Below are 21,111 nucleotides of genomic sequence, written 5' to 3'. Positions count from 1 at the left end.
ATTCCCCACCCTGCCAATTCACTTATTTTTTAAATGAGTTTTTGTTCCTTTTCGAACAGAAATCTAAAGTAGTACCTTTTATGTGTACCTTTTTATGTTTTGTCAGAAACTAAGCTTATATGAAATAACTTAATTTCTTTTGTTCAGTGGATATGGTTAACGCTGACCAGGCCAGCACTTATCATTCATCCCTGATTGTGATTCAAATAGGTGGTAGCAAGCTATTTCCTTGAACCATTGAAGTCCATTTGCTGCAGGTACACCCACAGTGCTGTTAGGTAGTCAGTTCCAGGAATTGACTCTTTGACGTTGAAGGAACGTGATATATTTGTAAGTCGGGATGGTATGTGACTAGGAGGATGTTGCAGCTGGTGGTGTGTCCAAGTACCTGTTGCCTTTGTTCTTTTAGGTGGTAGAGGTTGCATGTTTGGAAGGTGCTGTCGAAGGGAGCTTGGTGAGATGCTGCAGTGTTACGGTGTTACCATTAATATGGTGTGCTGGTGGTGGATGGCAAGCCAATCAAGCGGATTGAATTGTCCTGGATGGTTTGGAACTTCTTGTGTTGCTGGAGGCTCACTCAACCAGGCAAGTGGAGAGTATTCCATCACATTCCTGACTTGTGCCTTGTAGGTGGTGGACAGATTTTAGGCAGTCAGGAGGTGAGTTATTTGGTGTGGACTTCCCAGTCTCTAACCTGCTGTTGTAACCAAAGTATTTATGCGACTGGACCAGTTTGCGGTCAATATCCTCAAGGATATTGATGGTGAGGCATGCAGCTATCATAATCACATTGAGCGTCAATGTTTCTTACATGCTAAAGATAGTCAGTCATTGCCTGGCACTTATGGGTGTGAACGTTACTTGCCATTTATCAGCCCAAATCTTGATGTTCTCCAAGACTTGCCGCATGCAGGCAATACCTGAGGAGTTACGAATGGTGCTGAACATTGTGCAATCATCAGCGAGCATCCCCACTTCTGACCTTATGATGGTGGGAAGGTCATTGATGCAGCTGAAGATGGTTGGGTGTAGGCCACTACTCCTGAGCAACTCTTACAGCGTTGTCCTGGGGCTGAGATGATTGGTCTTCAATGACTACAACTATCTTCCTTTGTGCTAGGTATGACTCCAGCCTAGTGGAGAGTTTTCATCCAAATCCATCAAATTCAATTTTACTAGGGCTCTTTGATGTCAAGGGCAGTATCTCACCCTCAACTCTGGATTTCAGCTCTTTTGTCCATGTTTGGACCAGGGCTGTAATGAGGTCAGGAGCTGAATAGCCCTGGCAGAACCCAAACTGAGCATCGGTGAGCTGGTTGTTGTTGAGTAGGTAGCACTTGATTGCAATGTCAACAACACCTTCAATCACTTTGCTAGATAATTTGCTAGATTAGATTTGTCCTGCTCTTTGTGGTCAGGACATAACTGGGCGATTTTCCACATTGTCAGGTAGTTGCCAGATTTCAGCTATAATGAACAATTGGCATAGCTAATTCTGGGACACAAGTGTTCAGCGGGAGATGGTGGCTTAGTGACAATGCCAGGTAGACTGGTAATCCAGAGGTGCAGACTAATGCTCTGGGGACTTGGGTTCAAATCTCACCACAGCAGCTGGTGGAATTTAAATTAAATTACTAAAATTCAATTGGCTAATAATCCTGGAATTGAAAAACTAGTTTCAGAAATGGTAACCATGATCATAAAAACCCATCTGATTCACTAATGTCCTTTAGAGAAGGAAACCTTCTGTCGTTACCTGGCCTGGCCTACACGTGACTCTAGGCTAACCACAATCAGGTTGACTCTGAACCACCCTCCAAAATGGCTGAGCAAGGGCAATTGGGGATGGATAAGATGGCACTCATCCCATGAAAGAATAAAAAAAAAAACTGCCACAGCCAGAAGCAAATGGAAATTTGAGTGTATAATCCACTACAGATTTGTAAAAATGTTATCTCCCAACTTCAACTGAATTTTGAGAAGTGGTACTTATTCTCTATTGCATTAATAGAGGTTGAAATGGACAATCGTGAAAGCCAGAATAAATTAAAATAACAGAATTTTGACAACAGCTTCTAAATGTGAAGGGGTCCTGGGGCTGAAAGTTGGGGGTTGGCCCTGCTTCGGCAGAGCTGTATTTAATGAGCCAGTTACTTGACTGCCTATTAGGGATGGAGGCCTGCCCTCTGAGCTGCTGACCAATCATAGGCCTTTGGTTCAGCAGCCTCAGCAGTGCCACCCAGCAAGGTGGTCACTGCTGAGACAGTCAGGAGACTTGGGGCCTACAGTAGGTAGGCGAATAAAATACTTTAAACAATCGCAAGGGCCACTATTGGAAGGGAAACCCCCTTAGTACAATTGTTGGAGGCGGTGGTCTGTGTATCCTGCCTGCAGCTTCTTTGTTTCATAAAACCCTCCCCCATCTTCCGCCCATCTCTATTTAGCTGGTGGCCCCTTCACGCTGGCGGCCGATGTGCCACTGACAAGATGCTGATAGTGCTGTCAAGTGGTCCCTAATCAGACCTTTAAGTATGGGAATTATTTGCTGACCTCCCTGGGGGGTGGGGCAACCAGTCTGTTTCTGATCCCGCTGTTGGTAAAATTACCAGAGGGCAGGACAGGGTTGGGGAGCCAGTTCGATGTGATAGCCTGTGATTTTAACAGCTCCCTCCCCTGCTACCTGGGGGCAGGTAAAATTCAGCACGTAACTTTCCAGCATAAAAGTAGGCAGTCCAGCCAGCAACACCTTTGCCAACTATCTGAAAAGTCTATCTCCTTAATCCACTGCTTTTTCCTCACAGGGCAGAATTTTGCTCTCGTCAAGCTGGCGCAGTGGGTGGGCCCAGGATTGGCCAGGAAACTGGCCGCCACCCACAATCGGGCCCCAACTGCGATTTCACGGTTGGCTGGCCGATTAACGGCCAGTCAGCATGAAACATGCAATGCAGTGACCAGCACTATATGGGTGGGGACGGGAGGAGCACGAGCGCTGAAGTTCACGCATGTGCGTGCGTGCGCGCAATAAAAATTCCCTGAGACATAGAGCTGCCTCAGGGAGCTGAAGATTTTCATCAATAAAAATAAAGATTTTTAAAATAATGAAAACATGTCCCCTCATGTGACTCTGTCAAATGAGCAGTGACATGTCAAATATAAGTGTAAAAAGTTTTTACTTTTTTAAATCACTGGTTGAAACCTCATCCCGCCTGTGGATGAGGTTTCGTCAAAAATGCAAAGGCCGCTTGGTCTTTTCGTCTGCCCCCAACTGAACGGTTGGATGGGCAATGAAAAATTCCAATCAGTTGGTTGATTAAGGGCCTTAATAGGCCATTTAGTTGTTGGTGGGCATGCTGCTGATTCCCGCGCGTGCCCGCCAACTGAAATATCGCACGAGTGCGCAATGACATTGGGACACTCGTCCAACGTCATCGCGTGTCATTTTACGCGAAAAATTCTGGGCACAATGTTTTATTCTTTTTCAGGTTTATATCTTCTCCCTATTTTAAAACCAATTTTAAAATATTGTGATTTCTTTAGCTTAATTGTTCAATGCCTCCAGTTCTTCACAAAGTGGGCTGAATGTAATGATGGCGGTGTTGACCTTGATAGAGGGCTGGAAAGCCAGCAGCAGTCCTGCAGTGGCCATTCCTGGAAGCCCTGATGCTATTCAACAGTCATCAGCTAATTAACGGCCTGCTGTTGGGGATTTCATCCCATTTAAGGATCAAGATCCTGCCTCCCAATAGTGCCAGCCAGTCAGAGGGATGGCAACTCTTTCAGTCCCCGTTGCGCCACCAGGATCGATGGCCAGTGTTAGTACTGCATCCAGCATAGACCAGCAACCATGGAGCCGACCCTGGAACACATGTAAGTGGGTTGGATTCATTGGGACTATCTAGGCAGGCCAGACATTCACTTCATCGGGGCCATTTAGGCAGGCCCTGGTGAGGGGGTGCGGGTGGGGGGTTGGGGTGATGTGGTAATTGTAAGAGTGGATGGGACTGTCCAAGGGGATGACTGGTGCCACCCAGGAGCCATGGGGCCCGATCTGGTCAGCCACTCCCCCAAACTGAGTCTGAAAGAAGGCCACCAGATTTTACTGGGAGGTCTCCCTTGTGGTGTAGGGTTACTGTCAGTGGTGGTGGGATGGGGCCCTTATGTTCTTTTATTCTTCCATGGGACGTGAGCATCGCTAACAAGGCCAACATTTGTTGCTCATCCTTAATTACCCTTGAGAAAGTGGTGATGGTCCTTGAATTGCTACAGTCCATCTGGTGTAGGTACAAACGCAGTGCTGCTGGGAAGGGAGTTCCAGGATTTTGATCCAATGGTATAGTTCCAAGTCACGATGGTGTGCGACTTAGAGGAGAACTTGCAGTTGGTGGTGTTCCCATGCATCCGCTGCCCTTGTTCTTCTAGGTGGTAGAGAAAGTGCTGTGGAAGGAGGATAATGAGTTGCTGCAGTGCATCTTGTATATAGTACACACTGTTGCCAGTATGCGTTGGTGGTGGAGGGAATGGAATGCCGATCAAGGAGACTGCTTTATCCTGGAGGGTGTCAAGCTTTTTGAGTGTTCTTAGAGCTTCACTCATTCAGGCAAGTGGAGAGTATTCCATCATACTCCTGACTTGTGCCATGTGGGTGGTGGACATTGTGCAACCGTCAGCAAACATCCCTAATTCTGACCTTATGGTGGAAAGAAGGTCATTGATGAAGCAGCTGAAGATGGTTGGGACTAGGACACTGCTCTGAGGAACTTCTGCAGTGATGTCCTCTGGCTGAGATAATTGGCTTCCAACAAGCTCAACCACCTTCCTTTGTGCTGGTAAGACTCCAACCAGTGGAGAATTTACCCTTTGACTCCCATTGACTTCAATTTTGCTAGGGCTCCTTATTGCCACACTGTTAAATGCTGCCTTGATGTTAAGGGCAGTCACTCTCTCCACCTCTGGAGTTCAGCTCTTTTGCCCATGTTTGAACCAATGCTGTAATGAGGTCAGGAGCCGAGCGGCCCTGGCAGAACCTAATTGAACATTGGTAAGCAGATATTAGTTTGTATGTGCTGCTTGATAGCACTGTCAGTGATACCCTCTATCACTTTGTTGATGATCGCGAGTATACTGATGGGTCAGTAATTGGCTGGATTAGATTTGTCCTGCGTTTTGTGGACAGGACATGCTTGGGCAATTTTCCACATTGTCAGGTAGATGCCAGTGTTGTAGCTGTACTGGAACAGCTTTGTTCGGGACGCAGCTAGTTCTAGAGCACAAATCTTACAAGCTAAAGGTAGGAAAGTAAATTGTGAAGAAGACATAAGAATGCTTCAAAGGGATATAGAGAGGTTAGGTGAGTGGGCAAAAATATGGCAAATGAAATATAATGTGGGCAAATGTGAAGTTGTCCATCTTGGCAGTACACATTAAAAAGAAGCATGTTATCTAAATAGTGAGAGGTTACAGAGCTCTGAGATCCAGAAAGATCTGGGTGTCCGGATGCATGAATTGCAAAAGGGTAATTTGCAGGTACAGCAAGTAATAAGTGGAGCTATTAGAATGTTATCAGTTATGGCAAGGGGCATTGAATACAAGAGTAGAGAGATTGTGCTTCAGTTACACAGGGCATTGGCGAGTCCACATCTGTAGTACTGTGTACAGTATTGGTTTCCTTATTTAAGGTGTTATGATCCCAGCTGATGTTACTACTGGGCAAGTCAAATCCCTGGATGGAACCTGGCCTTTTACTTATTGTTTAGAAACGTGGAGGGCGGTTACTGAATAGAGTCACAGGAGTCAGCTGAAAAACTTTTAACAAAAGAATAAAACATTTATTAAACAAGAAAAGATGAACTATGTTACCCATAACTATATCTTTACAGATATATACAGATTCGTAAGGATAACACAAATTACCAAAATCTATCTTATGCTCTAATAATCACAGTAAGTATACAGTGCATATAAACAAATAGGCAACCTGTGCTTGGGTACATTGCACTCCAAGATCAAGTGACAGATGCCGCCCCAAAGCAGATGCTATGGATCTTTCATTAACTCCTCACAGAAGCTTGTCATGCCGTTAGCCAACCGGTTTGACTGAACTCCATCTTTCTCCTGAGGCTTTCCAATCTCAACACTCAAAGTACTCATCTTAGAATCTTCTCTCAAATGATGCTTTCATTTGGATGTCTTCCACAAGGATACACCTCCAGGGTTTTGATCTCTGCTTCCAATGTCCTCTCACTTGGATTGCCACATGCATTCAAGCTTCACCTTCCAAGCACTCTTAGATATTCAGCTGTGCCAACAGAACGCTACTGCTTCACAGGCCCATAGTAAGGAGTCACCAACCTTTGGCTGTCTCCTCAGATTGTCTGGCTTCTAGCAAACCCACTTCACATTGATTCTGCTCCCCACAGCTTTCACTCTTTAAAATGGAGCCTTATTCTCTGCTCCTTATTTTTAACTTCACTGACCAGGATCTGTCCCAGATTCCTGTCCCTTTCCCTTGATTTTCCTATCTTCCTGGAACCTTCTGTCCCACTCCCTTTTTTCTGGGACTTTCTTCTTTACTGTTTCCTGTAGTTCCCTCTCCTTTGTCCAGCTTCTCCTGGCCCCTCCTTCCAACTGAACTAAAGCTGCTTTCTGTTTTTCCCTGTCTATCTGTGGGCCTACTGTAACTAGGCAATAGCACAGTTTTTACTACTTTGTTTTAACTTTGCTAAAACACTTCAGGAGCTGTAAAACCTCATTAAAATTGCAGGTATACAAACAGCTTAGAGACTTCTCAGCTTCTTTTTACAGAACCTCTAAAATGAAACCAAACCCAGGATTCACCTTTCTTAACACAAATTAAAAAAAATAAACTTAAAGCTATAGCTTATTCCTGACACCCACAAATACAAATATGAATTACTTAAAACTATCTCTAGTTCCTAACAAAGGAAAGATGTAAATGCATTAGGAACAGTTCAGAGAAGGCTCACTAGGTTAGTATCTGGAATGGATGAGGAAAGGCTGTACAGGTTAGGCTTGTATCCTCTGTAATTTAGAAGAGTAAGAGGTGACTTGATTGAAACAAACAAGATCCTGAGGGTACTTGCCAGGGTGGACGTGGGAATGATGTTTCCTCTTATGGGAGAATCTAGAAGTCGGGGTCACTGTTTTAAAATAAGGGGTCACCCATTTAGGACAGAGGTGAGGAATTTTTTTTCTCTCGAGGGTTGTGAGACTTTGGAATCTCTTCCTCAAAAGATGGTTGAGGTAGAGTCCTTGATTATCTTTAAGGCAGAGTTAGATAGGTTCGTGATAAGAAGGAAGTGAAATGTTATCAGGGACTGGTAGGGAAACTTTTGGAGAAAATTCTGAAAGAGAGGCAAGGTTTGATCAGGGATAGTCAGCATGTCGTTGTCAGAGGGAGGTCATGCCTAACACATTTGATTAAATCTTCAGGGGAGGTGACCAGGTGTGTAGATGGGGTAGTGCAGTTGATGTAGTTTATATAGATTTCAGCAAAGTCTTTGACAAGATCCCACATGGGAGACTTATAAAGAAGGCAAATGCACATGGGATAGAGGGAAATTTGATGAGGTGGATTCAAAATTGGCTTAGTTGTAGGAGACAGAGGGTGATGACAGAAGGATGCTTTAGTGACTGGAAGCCAGTGTCCAGTGGCGTACCACAGGGATCTTTGCTGGGTTCCCTATTATTCGTCATTTATGTAAACGACATAGATGACTATGTGTGTTTAGGGTTAGTACGTTTGTGGATGACATAAAGATTGGCCAGGTGGTTAATAGTGAAGTTGAGTGTCTTGGGCTACAGGAAGATATAGATGGGATAGTCAAACAGGCAGATAAGTGGCAGATGGAATTTAACCCTGAAAAGTGTGAGATGATACACTTAGGAAGGAGTAATTTGACAAGGAAGTATTCAATGAACGGCATGACACTAGGAAGTTCTGAGGAACAAAGGGAACTTGGCGTATGTGTCCATAGATCTCTGAAGGCGGAGGGGCATGTTAGTGGGGTGGTGAAAAAGGCATATGGGATACCTGCCTTTATCAATTGAGCCATAGATTACAAAAGTAGGGAGATCATGTTGGAGTGGTATAGAACCTTGGTGAGGCCACAGCTGGACTAGTGTGTGCAGCTCTGGTCGCCACAATTTAAGAAGGATGTGGTTGCACTGGAGGGCTTGCAGAGGAGCTTCACCAGGATGTTGCCTGGGATGAACCGCTTAAGTTATGAAGAGAGGTTGGATAGATTTGGGTTGTTTTTGCTGGAGCAGAGAAGACTGAAAGGCAACCTGATTGAGGTGTAGAAGATTGAGGGGCATGGATGGGGTGGATAAGGAGCAGCTGTTCCCCTTAGTTGAAGGGTCAGTCACAAGGGGACATAAGTTGAAGGTGAGGGGCAGGAGGTTTAGGGGATGTGAGGAAAAACCTTTTTACCCAGAGGGTGGTGATGTTCTGGAACGCACTGCCTGGGAGGGTGGTGGAGGCGGGTTGCCTCACATCCTTTAAAAAATACCTGGATTAGCACTAGGCACGTCATAACATTCAGGGCTACGGGCCAAGTGCTGGTAAATGGGATTAGGTAGGTAGGTCAGGTGTTTCTCACGTGTTGGTGCAGACTCAATGGGCCAAAGGGTCTCTTCTGCACTGTGTGATTCTGTGATACTGTGAGGGGTACGCAAGAATGCGAAGTTGAAGTTAAAATTAGATCAGCCATAATCTTATTGAATGGCAGAGCAGGCTCGAGCAGCCTACTCCTGCTCTTCTATGATTGCATGCCACTTAAGGACCTGAGTTGGCCTCTGGGCAGAAAGGCCATTCCCTTTTAACTTATTGGTTGTATGATGTGCCCTTATGTGATCTTCTGGGGTTTCAGAAAGTCGAAGCACTTATACAGTTAACAGACTGTGACTTACACCAAAAAAATTGCCCAAACCAACCCCTCCCTCCCCACATGCTCACTCCTTCAAATTAATTAAACCAAATTTTGAGCACTATTTGAACTGTTGAACTTCAGCCTTGGATTTATCCATACAGGGCCCAAAATGAGTCCATCAACTGGCTGAAATAACTGTTCTAACTTGTAGGTTATCCCCTTTCCTGGGTTCACTACTCTGGGTATCAATGACTCGATGTACAGTTTACTAGCATTACAAGCAACATTTTTATTAACCTAAATCCTTTAGTCTATAAATCGATATCAATGTAAAAATACTGATACAAATATCTGCTAATGTATACTCACAATCCAGTTGCTTGGTTTCTTCAGAGACAGACAAGATCGGGTAATCGAAACGTCCTGTTCCGTAACTCGCGTTGATAGCTGACCAGGCTATCTCTCTTCCAACTGCAGCCACGAGTCTCCTGCACACCTGGTTCTTATACCCTTCTGTCAGACCTGCATACTATATTTGCAGTGATGTTGCTTTCTCATTGGCTCAGTGCTTTCAGCTTCAGACTACCTCCTGATGAGTTGATGGGTCCTTGGGTCATCACAACTTCCCGCATCCTGATTGCAATATTCAAACCATGCTAGGCTGGTCCTTTGCTCCAGGGTTCTGTTTGTGTAGGTGCAGTTTGACTCATTTCTGCCTACATGTCTGGGTATGTTCTCTTTTTGCCTGGGCATATTCTTTCTCTTCTGGTCGTTGTCTGTCCACAATCTAACCCTCTTCCCGTCTGTTCTTGGTCCACCAAGCAACCATCTTGTATTTTACTAAAAATACATTGTTCAATCTCTAATACTACATTTGGTATGATCTCTACAAAGAAAACCAGTACGTACATCATTTCAAAAATGTGGATCAAAGAAACAAATTGCAAAAAATATCAAAATCTCTAAAAATGCTGGGCAACTTCCACTCTGACAATTTCATCATGATCTCGTTCTATCTCTATATTGCAAAAGTCCGTGGTTCAATTACATATGTTATTCTTTTCACTTACTGACAGCTAAGCCAGACTATGTTGTTTAACAACAATGCATATGTTGCTGTTGCCAGGTTTATTAACACTTTTGTGCTCACAAAGTCAATGTGGAATTGTATAAACAGAATACTGATGGTGCCTTAAATAGGTGTTATAGATGATGATTTTCCTTTCGTTGAAAAATTCTTATACTTATGGAACCATATCCCAGCTTGTCAGCTATTTAAGGAAGGGAGGGATTATTTGCTAAATCTACGGATTGTCAATGGGTCTGATTAATGGCTGGTCTCAGCACAGTGATCAATCACATTCCCTTTGGCACTGAACAAACTAAACACCCTTCAGTCTTCACCCAGGAAGGTTACAGGCAAATGCACATTTTGGGGGAGGATGGTAGTGGAGCAGGTTGTAAATCTCAATGCTTTGAATGTTTTACCACGCTAACTTCCATTATTTAAACAACTCTTTGGATGCTGGCATGCTGCTCCTACACTGAAGAATGTTGTTTATGCAATTCTCTTTATTTCCAGCTGACATGGACTGCGAATATAGCAGGGCAGATGGTGGATATTAATCCTGCTGTAAAGGAAAAAGTTATAAGTTTTCTCCCATTGAGTCATATTGCGGCACAGATGATGGATATCTGGATTCCAATGAAGTTTGGAGCTGCAACTTACTTTGCAAGCCCAGATGCACTCAAGGTGGGTAATTTGTGTGGATTTAGAGTTTGAGGAGTTGAAGAGTTATTTTAATTATTCAAATTTGTCTGGAAGCTAGTGGTTAAATTCTTTGTGGAAACTGATCTCTAAACAGACTATCTTTTAGCTGCCACCTAATTACTTATTTTTCTTTCCTGAAATGATTGATACAGCCTAGGTCAAATGATCTTATCTGTTCTCTCAGTTGTATGGTAAAACCATTACTAGTCTTCACTGTATTTTCAAGTTGAAGGATGCTAATGCTAAGAATTGAAGCACTTCTCCATTTTAAGAATTCAGAATTTCTTCCAAAAGTATACATTATTCATAAAATTTGTACAGGTATATCAATAACAGTTCAAATTTGACATTACATAAAATGCAATACAGATCAGTTTCTTTCAATAGAGTATGTGAGGTGCCTCACTACACTTGCTATTACAGGTTATGTTTATAATGTACATTTATATTTCATGTCAAACGTTCTCTGGAGTACACACCCTAGGGATTTCCAGCCCCTCAGTGTACTATGGTGGGAGGGTCTTTGACCTCTCCCCATTGAGACTTTCCCTTGGCTGCCTGAAGCTTTAATGCATCCCTCAGAACATAGTTCTGGGCCTTGGAATGTGCCAGCCTGCAACATTCGGTCATTGACAGCTGTTTTCCCCGGAAGACCAAAGAGTGTCTTTCACAGAGTTGATGGCCTCCAGCAGGAATTGATGTTTACTCTGGTGTATTTATGATTACATTATTTCCCCTTTATCTAGAGATTTATACATCATGTCCCTGATGACATGGTCTATTTTCAATCTTCAGATAAAGTGGATGATGGTTTGGGTGACTGCCACAGTGCGGGGATAGGGCCAGACAGAAATGACATTGAGCAAGTTTGGATATAAAACTCCCTGTACAATGCCTCAACCTCTTGAACAACATTTGGCATTTTATATTTACCGTTGGCTCTGGGTGAGGTTACCAATTAATGGCAGTTCTATACTGTAGAAACTAAGTTGCGACTTTGGGTTGATTTTCAACCCATTAATTATGAATTTCAGGAAATTGGATCTTCGTTTCACTTTTCTTACTTTCAACCTGCTAAATTCAAGTGCTCAAGGCAATAACCCAGTGTCCAAACCCACCTATTCTTTTTACCAAATGGTTAAATCATTTGACTGTACTTTTTAATGACCATTGTATCAAATTTTCCTTATTGTGATTTGAATATGTGGATTTTAAGCTGATCTTCTATCTAAAAAGGAAAGTAAACCTTCCCGTCTCTTGGAAAAGCCTAACCTTACTAGTTAGTTCGCCCTCAATGGTCATCCTCTGTTGAGAGTGTAACTTCTGCTCCCAAGAGGCGGGTGGTTCATTTAAATATTTTAATGAGGCTGTGTGCCTCAGATTGTATATCTCTTCCAGTTTGAAACTTAGCCATCTGAGTGTCCAGGGTTTCAGGACAGCTGAAGGGAGGTGAGGGCTGCCTTGTGGAAGAGGTGACATCCCTGCACTCATTGTGAGCCAGTGCATTTTACCATGTGCAACCTCCCCCCGCGCCCCCCCCTCACCTCATCCCATGTGTGTGATTTGTAGCCCTATGATTATTGCCATGGCTGAAATGTAATAATCAGTCCAGACTATGATTTGGACTTACCATCTTTTGGTACTTGGTGGTGCACCAAACAGCTGACAAGTTATTTGTGGTTTTGTATAGTTTAGGTAGAAGCTTTGATGAATTAAATTTTGCATTGTTATTTTTTTTTTACAGCACTGAATGTTAGTTTTGTTAATGTGAGTTTGGTATTTTGTTCCTTCTTAGGGTACCTTACTGGACACTATGAGAGAAATACACCCCACTGCATTTTTAGGAGTACCTCGTGTTTGGGAGAAAATAGAAGAAAAAATGAAAGAAGCTGCTGCTGAATCATCTACTTTTAAAAGAAAGATAGTTGCCTGGGCAAAGGGTATTGGCCTGCAGGCAGGTTATAATATGATGAAGGGGTATGTCAAAAGAGGAGCTTTTTCATTGCAGTTCGTACAATACTAAAACAAGTATACATGACAACATAGGGATGTACAGAATGGAAGAGATTGTTCCAGTCCGTATGGTTGGTTCTAAAGATTGAATTAAAATAACAAGAACCTCTCAGTATGGTACACCCCTCAAACCCTTCCTCTGCCAAAATTTGTTCAGTTTCCTCTTGATTCTGTTGAAGTTATATACCACCACAGGCAGTTCAATCGACATATTCAGCAAATATGGGTGTGAGGCTTGCAGCAGGGCTGTGTTTTTATGGGTAAGGTGAAGCATATGCTTGTTAGTAAGAGTCCTGATAAAGATTGTTGGTAGGTGAGTGATGGGGGGTGTGGTGATTTGAGCAGTGGCTGAGGTTAATGGTTCACTTGGTGGGATATGTCATTTAAGGATGCATCCACTAACCTTGACCACTTGTGTGTGGTTATTAAATGTCTTAGGCATTGCATTGCATCCAAGTCCTTGGAGCTCCATTCTGGCATTGACTGTGTGCCTGTATGGCTTCCTGACCCCCTGTGAATACAGGATGTTCTCCTGCTTTTCAACCATTCCACCAAGATCTTCTGTCCTGTGTTGGAAAACCTAGGTGCCCACTCTCTTTCCCATGTTCAGCTATTTTTCTCTGTTTCTCCAATCAAATTCAACTGACCTCCTCCAGCCACAGTGCATCTCATACGAAATAGGAACAGGAGTAGGCCATTCGGCCCTTTGAGCCTGCTCCGCCACTCATTGAGATCATGGCTGATCTGTTTTGTGTTTCGAATTCCGCATCTACCCCCATTAACCTTTGATTCCCTTGCCTAACAAGAATCTATCTACTTCTGCCTTAAAGATATTCAATGACCCTGTCTCCACTGCCTTCTGATGCAGAGTTCCAAAGTTGCACAACCCTCTGAGAAAAAAATTCTCCTCATCTCTGTCCTAAAAGAACAACCCCTAATTTCAAAACAATGCCCCCTACTTCAATATGCACCTACAAGAGGAAACATCCTTTCCACGTCCACCTTGTGAATACCTTTCAGGATCTTGTATACTTCAATCAAGTCACCCCTCACTCTTCTAAACTCCAGTAGAAACAAGCCCAGTCTGTCCCACCTTTCTTCATAAGACAACCCGGTCATTCCCGGTATCAATCTAGTAAACCTCCTCTAAACTGTCTGCAATGAATTTACATCCTTCCTTAAATAAGGAGACCAAAACTGCACACAGAATTTGAGATGTGGGGCAGAATTATCTGCCTGTCGGGCGGGTGGGCCTGACCCAATTGTGGGCAGGTGCGGAGCCGATTGCCACCAGCAATCAGGGCCGCACCGCCATTTTATGTGGGTGGGCCAATTAAGGCCCACCCAGCGTGGTGTCCACTGGGAATTACTATGTGCTCCCTGTGCGGGCGGGTGGGAATCCCTAAAATCGAGAGTGCGCTCTTTCGTGCGCATGCGCACGAAAGAGTGCACATCTCCCTGAGGCTAAGTGCAGCCTCAGGGAGATCGCCTCGACTTTTAAAACTATTAAAAAAGAGAAGAGCAAAATCCCTTACATTTCCCCTCATGTGACAATGTTACATGAGTTGGGACATGTTCATAATTTACACAACAACTTTATTACAATTTTTAAAACCCTACATAAAACCTCATCCCGCCGGTGGATGAGGTTTCATGTTTTCTCTCTTTGCCACCAGTGGTCCTGGCCGACCTGCCAAACTTAAGGTTGGACGGGCAGGTCCTTTTAATTGGTTAATTGATCCTGTCAGTGGCCTCAAGTGGCCATTGACAGGTCGGCGGGCCCGCAGCTGATTTTGCTGCGCCCCCGCCTTCCTGAAAATTTAAATGGGGCGGGATGACGTCGGGGGTTCCGCCCACGTCATTTTACGTGTTGGTGAGCGGGCCCCACCCCCTGCTAGTTGATGGCAAAATTCTGCCCGTGGTCTCACCATTGTCCTGTATACCAGAAGCATAACATCCTGTTCAATTCCTCTTGTAATAAAGGATAGCATTCCAGTAGCCTTCTTAATTACTTGCTGTACATGCATACTAATTTTTTGTGACACATGTACTAGAGTACCTAGTCCCTCCACAGCTTGAATTCTGCAACTGTTCTCTGTTTAAGTAATAATCTGCTTTTTTATTCTTCCTGCCAAAGTGAACAATTTCACATTTTCCCACATTATACTCTGTATTTTTCTCATTCGCTCAATCTATCTATATCCGTCTGCGACCTCCTTAAGTCTTCTTCACAACATACTTTCCTACCTATCTTTGTGTCATCTGCAAATTTAACTATCACACCTTCACTCCCTTCATCTAAATCATTGACGTAAATTGTAAAAAAAAATTGAGGCTCCAGTACAGACCCCTGTGGGACTCCACTCATAACATCCTGCCAATCAGAAAAAGACCCATTTATGTGTGCTCTCTCTTTCTTTAAGAGGGGGCAGGCTAGCTTGATGTAGCATTAACAAGTAGCGATATTGAGTCCACTACTGATGTTTGCAGCCAATCAACAGTGCAGTTAATACAGGCAGAAATCATGTTGAACAGGCAACATGAAGATATGTTAATCAGATTTTCTATTACCACAGAAAACATTTTTTTAAGCCTTTCTCTACTGTTGCCGCTTCTGCTTTGGAATTATCAGGCCTCTGATCCTGTCTTATACCTGCCCCACTTCCTCCTCCCTCCTTCCTCAAAAAATATGAACTAAATCAAAAACTTTTTTCTCAGTTATGTCTTGTTTTTCTTGCTTAACTTGTTTTTCATGCTGTGTAGTGAGGTCAAAGGGGTTATTTATGTCTCCTTTTGTGCTTCAGAAACACATCTGTGCCCTTCGGATTCGCTTTGGCAAATTGGCTGGTATTTAAGAAAGCTCGTGTTTTACTGGGCCTGGACCGATGTACAAAGTGTTTTACAGGAGCAGCACCCATTACCAAAGAAACATTGGAGTTCTTCCTAGGCTTTCGTATCCCAATTTTTGAAATTTATGGAATGAGTGAGAGTACTGGTCCACACGCACTCTCTCATAAAAACTTCTATCAAATTGCAAGGTCTGTATATAAACTAATACTAGCATAGTTAAACTTAATCACATCTAAATTCTTATAGGTAGAACAATTGTTTAACTTATATCATAAGCTTTCAGAATTTGTATATTTTAAATAAAAGCTCATTCTAACCCTGAGGAATATCTTCAGGATTTGCACTATTTCTATCTTTTCCACCTAATACAATTTACTTAAATCTCTCAATTTTTTTCTTACATTGTTCTTATGGGCCAACAGCTACACACTAGTTGGTAATCTGCTCAGAGTAGCTCAATTGTCTTCTTAAAAAGTTCAAGTTGTTTGCATGAATGATAAGCCAAAAACCAGATTGGTAAAGACTCTCCATCTCTGCTGGTACTGAAGACTACTTTTTCCAATTGCTGAGATAAGCATTGCAAAAAATTTCGATGGTGCATTTACTTTCATTATCTGTTGCCCTGTGACAGTTGAGCTCAATGTCAGTGCTCTTGTGTCTAAATCAGAATGTTGTGGATTCAAGGCCCATTCCAGGAAATATAATCCAGGCTGACATTTCAGTGCTACAATCTTAGCTGTTGTTGAAATAAGAAACTCCATATAAAAATAAAATCCCGAGGATGCTGGAAACCTGAAATGAAAACAGAAATACTGAAAATAATCAGCTGATCAGGCAGCATCAGCGGACAGAAATAGAGTTGATGACATATCATCAAACTGGGAAGATTTAGAGGGTGTGACAGGGTTTAAGGAAGCACAGGGGCAGAAAAAGAGGGAAGGGAGGAAAGAAAAGGAAAGGTCTGTAATAGAGTATAAGGGAGGAGAGATTAAATGACAATTGGATGATTGCAAGACAAAACTGGGTAGTGATGGGACAAGTAAAGAAACAAAAAATGGGTCTAGAAAAGGTGTGAATAGGAGAATCACTACCAACAGTTCAATTGCTTTCCAATAAAATGGGGATAGAACTCAACATTGAGTTCACAACTTCAGACCATGAGTTCAGAAAGCTGTAAAGTGCCTAATTGGAAAATGAGTATTGTTCCTTGAGCTTCATTGGAACAGGTTAGGAAGCTGAGGACAGAGGTCAGAGTGGGGCAGAAACTCAAAATGAGAGGAAGCTCGCTGTCACACTTGTGGACTGAACAAAGGTGTCCTGCAAAGCAGTCACACAATCTGTGTTCATTCTCTCCAATGCAGAGGTAACTGCATCATGAGCCATGACAGCAGTATACTAAATAGAAAGAAGCACAAGTAAATCACTCTTTCAATTGGAAGCAGTGTTTAGGGCTTTGATGTAGCAGGAAGTAAAAGGGTGGGCGCTGCCTCTCCTGTGCTTACACAGGAAGGAAGGGCGTTGTTGGGTATGATTGAGGACTGGACCAGGCTCTTGTAGAAGAAATGGTCCCTCTGAAATGTCAAAAATGAAGGGGAGGGGATAATATGTTGGTGGTGACATTCCCCTGAAGGTGGAGGAAATGGCAGCGGGTGCGCCATTGAATGTGGACTCTGGTGGGGTGTAAAATGAGGACCAGGGGAACCCTAACAGGAGGAAGGGAAGGGGTGAGGGCAGAAGTGCAGCAATGCGACAGGCATGTTGAGGGCCCTGACAGCTATAGTTGAGGAAGAAGGAAGACATATCGGAAGCACTAGTATGGAAGGTGCCATCATCAGGACAGAGGCAAGTGAGGAAAATGGAATAGAGTTCTTGCAGGAATTGAGATGAGATGAATTACACAACAATTTCAGACCAGAGTCATTGTCCCCACTTTATCGGACAGAAGCTGAGCTGTTTGTAATGATTCTGCTATTCCTGTTCACATTCCTAAACACTTCTCTTGTTTCCTTACTTATCCCATCACCATCCGCTTTTGCCTTGCACCAACATCCCTTTTGTCACTTAATCTCTTCTTTCACCCTAACACAGGCTTCCCTTTTTATTTGTTATTTGCTCCACCCTCTTTCCTTGCTTCTTGCTTATGAATTGTTACGTCTCTAGCTTTTTCCAGTTCTGATGAAGGGTCATTGACCTGCAAGTTTACCTTTGTTTCTCTCTCTTCACAGATACTGCCAGACCTCCTGACTGTTCCCAGCATTTTCTGTTTTTATTTTATATTACATTAAAGAAGCCCCATTTCACTTTTTTTTTCCAAAGAAGAGTGGGTGTCCTGACCAACAATAATCCGTCAAACGGGCAGAGTTATGCCGAGGTGGGGGGGGTGGGGTGGGGGGGTGGTTTCAGGTGACCAAGGGAATGACTGGGACTGGGGGATGTGCAGCCCGATATGTAACGTGTTGACAGGTGGGATTTAGTTTTGGACAAGAAGGAAGGGGTTCACATGGACTCCTGACTGGGGGAGGGGCTTGATGGAACTGGGAGGGAAAGTATCATTCACTCTTGTAGTTGTGTAGTCTTTGGAGCACATTGTTGGAGTGGGAAATCAAAGTCAGCCCTGGGGCTGTGTGGGCTGGGCTCACAGGTCTACACAAGTCGTGGTCATGGTCATGGTCCAGGGAGGGGAAAGGCTTGTACATGTTCTGGGCTGGTGCACAGAATGGTGTGCAAGGCACGGTCAGTGCCTCACCACCATGGTCCTGGGGGTACGTGGCTCGCTATTGGGCTGCAGGTGGTATTGTCATGGTCAAGGGAGGCATCTGCAGCTTGTTGTTGGGGAGCATGTAAATCGAGCTGGGGAACTGTGTCGGGGGGGGGGGGGGGGGGGGGGGGGTACTCGAAGCTGTGCTGGGTGTGGTCTTGGTATGTGTTGGTACACAAGATGGGGAGGGTTGAGGTCTACATGGGTTATAGGGATGGATTCTGGTGGAGTACAGGAAAGTCCACAATGATTACAGTGGGCTCCAGGGTTTTTGAGGTAGACTGGAGAGGAGTCTCCCTGCACATTGTGGCATACCAGGAGGATCGGAGGGACTTTCTGGTTACAGGAGGTGGCTGGTCTCAAAGTAAAAGTGCAGCACTACCATGTTGACTGCCTGATGGAATGATGCATTTAAAAAAGACCCTGAGAAAAAGATTGCAAGGGGAGGGATCAAAGGCAGCGTGGGAGGAGTCAACAGCTGGACTCATGGAACTCTTTGAACATGAGAGTGTTGAGATCCATGGTCAGCTGAAAATCTGCCACACTCTTTGTGAGGATCTGATGCTGCATGGACTGGGAGGCCAATCCTTGCCAGTGGCTGTAAAGGTGATTGCCACAATCAATTTTTTTGCAAGTGGTTCATTCCAGTGATCCACTGGGGATCTATCTAGTATATTTCAGCCCTTCGTGGAAAAGTGGAGAAGGGAAGTTATGTATTCCCTTTCGAGTAAGGCACATCATTACATCCAGTTCACAACGGATGAAACCAGCCAGGCTGCTAGCTTTCTGGGAATTGCAGCGATCTCTGGCTTCCCATGAGTGCAGGCTGCCTTGAATGCACACATGTGGATCTAAGGGCTATGTGGTAGCAACCACTGATCTTCATCAACAAGGGAAGGGTTCCACCCCCTCAATGTGTAGCTGGTGTGCGATTATCAGAACAAGATCAGGTTCCCTGGGAGTTCTCATGACTCTTACATTGTGAGTTACTCCCAGGTGCCACAGATCTTCGAGGGCCCGCGGTCCTTACAGGATTGGCTGCTGGGAGATGAGGGCTACCTGCAGAAGACTTGGCTTATAACACCCGTGCCTCGTCACCAAAATGCCTCGGAAGAGAGATACAAAATGGCGCATTCTGTGACTAGGTTCATCATAGAACAAACCATTCACATCCTGAAATGTGCTTCTGATGTTTGGACCGTTCAGGTGAGCTCTGTTGTACTCTGCTCACGGTGTCCTGCATCCTGGTGGTGTGCTGTACATTGCATAACTTGGTGTTTCAAAGGGGAGATCACTTGCCAGAGGGAGACAGAGGAGGCAGAGATTTCTTGGAAGGGCTGAAACCTAAAGAGGGCCAGGATCTCCATCCATGTGAGGATGCCATTGCAATGGCATGGCACGGAAGATGGTCCCATGATTCACTGATTGGCAGCAGGTTCCAGCAGGATTGAGGTCCACACAAGGTGACGTGCGCATTTTGTCTGTCCTCCAGAAGCATGGAAATGATCGGGAAGTCCTTTCCAAATGTCCACATCTCAAACAAGCTCACCTTTTAGCCTGGAACCAGTAATCCTCAGGGATTACGAGGGTATCGGTGTTGAAAGGTTTACATCCAATGCTGCATGTGCGCCTGTGCACACCAGCATGTGACTGGAGTTAACTGCAGTCATTGCAACCAGCACGTGATACTTTCAGCAGCCGTTGAAATGTGGACATGGTTACTGTGAACAGAATGCACCCAGGACATGTACTTTCACACCCTCAAGGGACACAGCTCAGTAATGATGCCGCAACATTAGACCCTCTAAGATAAAGGAGTAAACATAATTCAATCGCGTGCTGCAAGACTTAAAAGAGCATTTCTGTATATACATGCACTTTCAGGCTCTGGTCGGACACATGTCCCTTAGATGGCACAAGGGGCGAGTGACTAACATGACTTGGCCAAACAAAACATGGATCTGAGGGAGAGGAAAGCAGGCCATGAAGAGTGGAAGCTTAGGTCACCCTTGAAATAAGACAGCACATGGAATCATATGCAAGAGGCATTTGCATCCTGAGATGTTGGGTCATAAAATCAAATAGTATTTACAAAGGTACATTAGATATACAGTGCCACCAGTGCCCACTCATTATTTCTTAACTTTATCTACTCTATGTCTAGGTGCAGCCCCAACATTGGCAGCAGAGCTGGAGGCAGTCTGCTGATTGCTTTGCCCTGTTGTCTGAGATGACTAGCTTTCAATTCCAGATATTTTAATAATTTAATTTAAATTCCATCGGCCTCATGCTTTGATTTAAACCTTTACAAAAACCACTAGCCTGGGCCTTTGGATTACTAGACCATGACTTTAGGCTACATCATCATCTCCCCATCTGATTTGCTTCTGTGCTTCTGTGATACTTTGTCTTTTGTTTTTCCTTCTTCACCTTTGCAAGTTTTCTTAACTATGGGTTTTGGCGTTTCATCTTGCACTTTGAAGAATATATTTGTTAAAACTCTGCACGAGACTCTGCCTCATGTAACTGAAGCACAATCTGTGACAGTTGGTTTCAACTTTTTGTCTGCCTTTTCCTTCTATCAGTCCTACCTTTAATGTGGCTTTCTGTAAATCTCACCTGGTTATCTTGTTTAGAAGAGATGGGGAGGAGGAGATTTTTCTGTACAGTATTTGCATTGCACTTTAACTACTGTTAGGAATATATTTCCTATGGTTGAGAATGGCCCTTGCCAAGCATTGTGCTAATATCACTCAGTAACTCTGTTGTGAGGTGAGTGACCCTGTATTTTTTTTCTTTCCTGTTAACCTTTGCCTACTCTCTATTTGAAT

General features: G+C 43.9%; 1 protein-coding gene across 1 annotated transcript in view; it reads left to right on the top strand.

Annotated features, from left to right (window-relative positions):
* The window catches only part of LOC121280455 (long-chain-fatty-acid--CoA ligase ACSBG2-like), a 117,651-nt gene that overhangs the window by 70,664 nt on the left and 25,876 nt on the right, over window positions 1–21,111 (top strand). The window contains exons 8-10 of the mRNA XM_041192470.1: window positions 10,471–10,641; window positions 12,455–12,636; window positions 15,477–15,710. Of these exons, the coding sequence (XP_041048404.1) occupies window positions 10,471–10,641; window positions 12,455–12,636; window positions 15,477–15,710 (587 nt within the window). The remainder of the gene's footprint in view (window positions 1–10,470; window positions 10,642–12,454; window positions 12,637–15,476; window positions 15,711–21,111) is intronic.

The sequence above is a fragment of the Carcharodon carcharias genome, chromosome 1 (genome assembly GCF_017639515.1).
Source record: "Carcharodon carcharias isolate sCarCar2 chromosome 1, sCarCar2.pri, whole genome shotgun sequence".
Lineage (NCBI taxonomy): Eukaryota > Metazoa > Chordata > Chondrichthyes > Lamniformes > Lamnidae > Carcharodon > Carcharodon carcharias.
The sequence above is the reverse complement of the archived record's forward strand: the minus strand, read 5'-3'. Positions and strand labels throughout refer to the sequence as shown.